The sequence below is a fragment of the Oryctolagus cuniculus genome, chromosome 4 (assembly GCF_964237555.1).
Source record: "Oryctolagus cuniculus chromosome 4, mOryCun1.1, whole genome shotgun sequence".
NCBI lineage: Eukaryota > Metazoa > Chordata > Mammalia > Lagomorpha > Leporidae > Oryctolagus > Oryctolagus cuniculus.
Window position 1 is genome coordinate 155,415,191 of NC_091435.1, and position 4,938 is coordinate 155,420,128.

Sequence of the window (4,938 nt, forward strand, 5' to 3'; positions counted from 1 at the left end):
TCCCAGGCCATAGCAGAGAGCTGGATCAGAAGTGGAGCATCTGAGACTCAAACCGGAGCCCATATGGGATGCTGGCGCTTCAGGCCAGGGTGTTAACCCACTGTGCCACAGAGCCGGCCCCAGAATAGTCTTTTGAAAAGGTGGTGCTAGGCCGGCACCATGGCTCACTAGGCTAATCCTCCACCTGTGGTGCCAGTACCCCGGGTTCTAGTCCCGGTTGGGGTGTTGGATTCTGTCCTGGTTGCTCCTCTTCCAGTCTCTGCAGTGGCCCAGGAAGGCAGTGGAGGATGGCCCAAGTGCTTGGGCTCTGCACCCTCATGGGAGACCAGGAGGAAGCACCTGGATCCTGGCTTCGGATCGTCACAGCATACCAGCCGTAGCGGCCATTTGGGGGGTGAATCAATGAAAGGAAGACCTTTCTCTCTGTCTCTCTCTCTCTCACTGTCTAACTCTGCCTGTCAAAAAAAAAAAAGTGGTGCTAGAAAAATTGAATTACTACCTTTCAGCATTTACAAAAATAGATTGAGGATGGATCAAAAACCCAAATGTAAGACCTGAAATTATGAAATTGCTAGAAGAAAATACATGAATAATCCTTCAGGACATTAATGTCAGTGATGACTTTGTGGATAAGCCTTTTGATAAAGTAATAGCAACAAAAATAAAGCTAGACTAATGGGATTGTGTCTAAATAAAATGCTTCTGCACAGCAAAGGAAAAAATATGAAGTGAAATCCAACAGATAGTAGAAAATATCTATAAGCTACTTATCTTATGACGGAGTCATATCTAGAATATAACAGGAACTCAAAAAACTCAACAACAAATAATTAATCCAGTTAAGAAATGGGCAAAGTACCTGAACGGACAGTTCTCAAAGAAGAAATACAAATTGTTAACAAACACATGAAAAAATGCCCAATGCCACTAGCCATCAGGGAAATGCAAATCAAAACCACTATATCATCACCTCACTCTGTTAGAATGGTTATTATTAAAAAGATAGAAAGTAACAAATGCCAGCAAGAACATGGAAGTAGGGGAACCCCTATGCACTGTTGGTGGGAATATAAATTAATACAGCCATTATGGAAAACAGTATGGAGATTTCTTTAAAAACTAGAAACAGAACTGCCATATGATCCAACAATCTCATTACTGGGTAAATATATAAAAGACATAAAATCATTGTATTAGAAAGACCCCTGCTCTACCATGCTTTTTATTTAAATTTAAAAAATAAGAAATATTTATTTTGAAACAAGATAAGGTCATAGATAAGAAGTGACAGAAAACTACCACTCAAGTATTTTCCACTCACAAAACAGGCAAAACATAAAAACATTTAAATTTCACATTGGTACCAAGAAGATTAACTTCCCTGCCTTCTTGGATTAGAAAGAGTAAAACTACCAATCAATAGTTTTGCAGGCATTTGAACATGCCTAAGCCTTTACATCAATAAAATACTTTCTATAAAATCTGATTACAAAAGCAATACATATTTATAAAAATTCAAACAGAATAAAAAGGAAAAATATAGAAAGTGAAAGACCCTGTAACCTACTATGGGACCCATCCTTCTACCCCATGCCCCCAAACGAAACCACATTTAACAGTTTTATTTCCAAAACATTTATTCTACACATACATAAAACACATGCACATCTTGAGTCGACCCATAATATGCAGTGTTTTGCTACTTAACAAACTTACTTTGACACTAAAAGTATCTTTGACATCTTTCCAGGTAAGTCATTACATGTTGACTAGACAGTGTTATATCATTGAATACCCTCTTTAAGACAACAAAATTGCTCTTTTGAAATCAATCACACAACTATGGATTTATAATTTTAAAAGAAAATGGGCAGATTCTTGGAACAAAAAGACAAGCATCTGGTTTTGGGTTTTTTTGTTTTGTTTTGTTTTTTTGTTTTTTGGGTGTTTTTTTTGTTTTGTTTTGTTTTGTTTTGTTTTACAGGCAGAGTGGACAGTGAGAGAGAAAGAGAGAGAGAAAGGTCTTCCTTTGCTGTTGGTTCACCCTCCAACGGCCGCCGTGGCTGGCGTGCTGCAGCCGGCACACCGTGCTGATCCAAAGCCAGGAGCCAGGTGCTTCTCCTGGTTTCCCATGGGGTGCAGGGCCCAAGCACTTGGGCCATCCTCCACTGCACTCCTTGGCCACAGCAGAGAGCTGGCCTGGAAGAGGGGCAACCGGGACAGAACCCGGCACCCCGACCGGGACTAGAACCCGGTGTGCCGGCGCCGCAAGGTGGAGGATTAGCCTAGTGAGCCACAGCGCCGGCAAAAGACAAGCATCTAAAAATAATCTTTTGTCTTTCCACCAGTGTGAAAAATAAAACAAATTATGTGATTGAGATTTATTTCCATGTTTCTAGAGAATGTTCCATTTGTTATGCCTATCTGAAAAGAATGAGAAACTCAGACGATTAATTCACGTACACTTAGTCACCATACTACCAATGCACATTGTGATCAGTTATAATTAGATGTTCTTTAAGGTTTCAAATAACAGTAAAAAAAAAATAGGAAGAAAAATACAGCTAATAACCTGAAAAAGCCAGAAATTCAAATTTTATATGGCCGAATAAAACATTATCTTTTTTTCTCTACTTTGGAGCAAATGCTAATGGAATTCAATGCTGATTACTTAAATTCAGCTCATATCACCCGTTCAATCAGGGAAATAACAGGAACACAACCAGGCCTACTGTGAAGTCAGATTAAGATGTAAAAATTTTTTGCTTGAAAGTAATGACTGTGTAGCACATGGGACATTTGTCAACTGCTTCAGCACATGTGTTACAAGTGACCAGATGTCCACAAGGAATAAAAACAACAGCAGTATTTCTGTCCATACAGATTTTGCAAAGCCGCTCCTCTTGCAGGCGCCTTAGCTGCTCTTCAGTGCTAACTTCTTTCTGCAAGGAAGCCTGACTTGATTCATCGTGTGGACTGTTTTTCTGAGCAGTCACTAGATCTGCAACCTCAAGTGATTTATAGTTGCTCCCACACCTCTGTACTTTTTCCTCCATCATTTTCTTAATCTCCCTGAAACTGAATCCCATTCTCAGAGTTTCTTGTACCACAGGACTTTGGAAGATGGGATCAACAATTCTTTCGGATAGTGATGGTATTTTCCCAGCAGCCCTTGCTGGAGACTCCTTAAGTGAATGGGTCAGATGAATATTATTGATGTACCCTTGTCCTTTCTTTTCTAATACATATTCACACCCTGGATACCACTTAGCATGTTGCTCCCAAGGATCATCACTGGGCTCCCAGTCAGTTAAGCCCCCTCCACAGTGAAAGCACTCTACTTGATCACCTTCACCTAAACAGTACAATCCAGCTCTTGCAAGCTTCTCCTTGTTAACTGAGTATCTCCATGATCCAAAAGTAATGATCCGAGCAGCATAATCTGCCATGGCTGGGTTTCTTGGAGGATTTGTTGAATCTGAGAAATTCCTATCAGAACTCACAATATTAAATTCACTTTGATTATTAACACCCCTGCCCACAACAAAGAAGCAAGTAGGAAAGTGCTGCCTGTGTTCTGACCAGGCACGATTGCCAGGTTCCCAGTTTTTCAGTTTTCCACCACAACAAAAGCACTGCACTTGATCATCAATACCTGTGTAGTAGAGCCCAGCACTGGCTAACTCTCTGGGAGTTAAGTGGACATAATCTGGCCAGTTCTGAAAGGACTCTAATCTAGCTTCTTCACTACACATCTCAGGGTTCCTCGGGTATACAGTGTCTGGGGTACCTACAATCTGTCCAGTTCTCAAAGGAGGGTCTGCAGGAGTCTCAGATGGTCCGTCCAAAGCAAAATGATTTCTGTTTCCCAGGTCGTCTGCACTTCTGTATTCACCATTTTGGACACCAGGATTTGTAGGTTGTGTGGCACTGTTTTCAAAATAAAAGCCATTGATAAATCTGCAATTTGGGGATACTGCCCTGTGTCTTCCAACTGCTGAGTCTCCGTACATGCACCTGTCCACTGCTGCACGACAACTAAAGCATCGTACAGTGTCTCCTTCTCCAGCATATAGAAACCCTGCTCGAGCCAGTGTTGCTGCTGAAACAGGACTATCACTTGGAAAACCAGTGAAGGTTCTTAATCTGTTAAACTCTTCTACAAATTCTTCATCTTTATTGCTGTCTGCAGACACACACGTTTTAGATCCTTCAAAGCTGTTAAACATCATCTGCCCTTGAAAACAGGACTCGTCCACCGCACCAGGAGACGCAGCACCAAGCGCCAGCAGTTAAACAGCCGAGTCACGAATGGCGGAGCAGGGGCGGCCCCAGTGCTACCCTGGAAACATCAGCTCTGCTCTGCGATCAGACTCCTATCTGTGCCTCTCACCCCAGCAGCTCTGGTCTGAGCGCCCCTCAGGTCCCCGCCGCCTCCGAGAGCTGGAAGAAGCCCCCTCACATCGCCAACGGTAGAAACCAGAACTAAGCCTGTGCACATGCGCAATGGGCACCCGGTAGGCGGTCGTGTTTTTGCAGCGCTGTTTATAATAGCCAATGTACGGAATAACACTGCCCGTCATCAGATGAATGGATTTTTCTAAAGCAGTATGACTACACAATGCAATATTACTCATCCATAAAAAAGAATGAAATTCTTTCATTTGCAGTCAAAGGAATGGACCGAGAAGACATCATGTTAAGTGAAATAACCCAGATACAGAAGGAGAAATATCACATACTATCCTTCATATCACAACTATCCCTCATATTTAAAAGCTTAAAAATGCTCAATATGAATATAGTGATTACTAGAGGCTGAAGGGGTTGGAGGGAAAGAGGAAACTTGGATAATGGGAATCAAATCAGAGTTAGAGCAAAGCAGCAAGTTCCTAGTGTTACAAGCACAGCAGGGAGACCATAGTTCACAATAACCTA

At 41.9% G+C, this 4,938-nt stretch overlaps 1 protein-coding gene across 1 annotated transcript; it reads right to left on the bottom strand.

Annotated features, from left to right (window-relative positions):
- Positions 1-1,608: 1,608 nt before the first annotated feature.
- On the bottom strand, positions 1,609-4,485 carry LOC100345253 (E3 ubiquitin-protein ligase XIAP). The gene has a single exon (XM_051858853.2). The coding sequence runs from the start codon at positions 4,230-4,232 to the stop codon at positions 2,745-2,747; it is 1,488 nt and encodes a 495-aa protein (XP_051714813.1). The 5' UTR covers positions 4,233-4,485; the 3' UTR covers positions 1,609-2,744.
- Positions 4,486-4,938: the final 453 nt, after the last annotated feature.

What these genes read in the sequence shown, in the direction of transcription:
- LOC100345253 (XM_051858853.2), bottom strand. Translation starts at nt 4,232, where the DNA reads ATGATGTTTAACAGCTTTGAAGGATCTAAAACGTGTGTGTCTGCAGAC.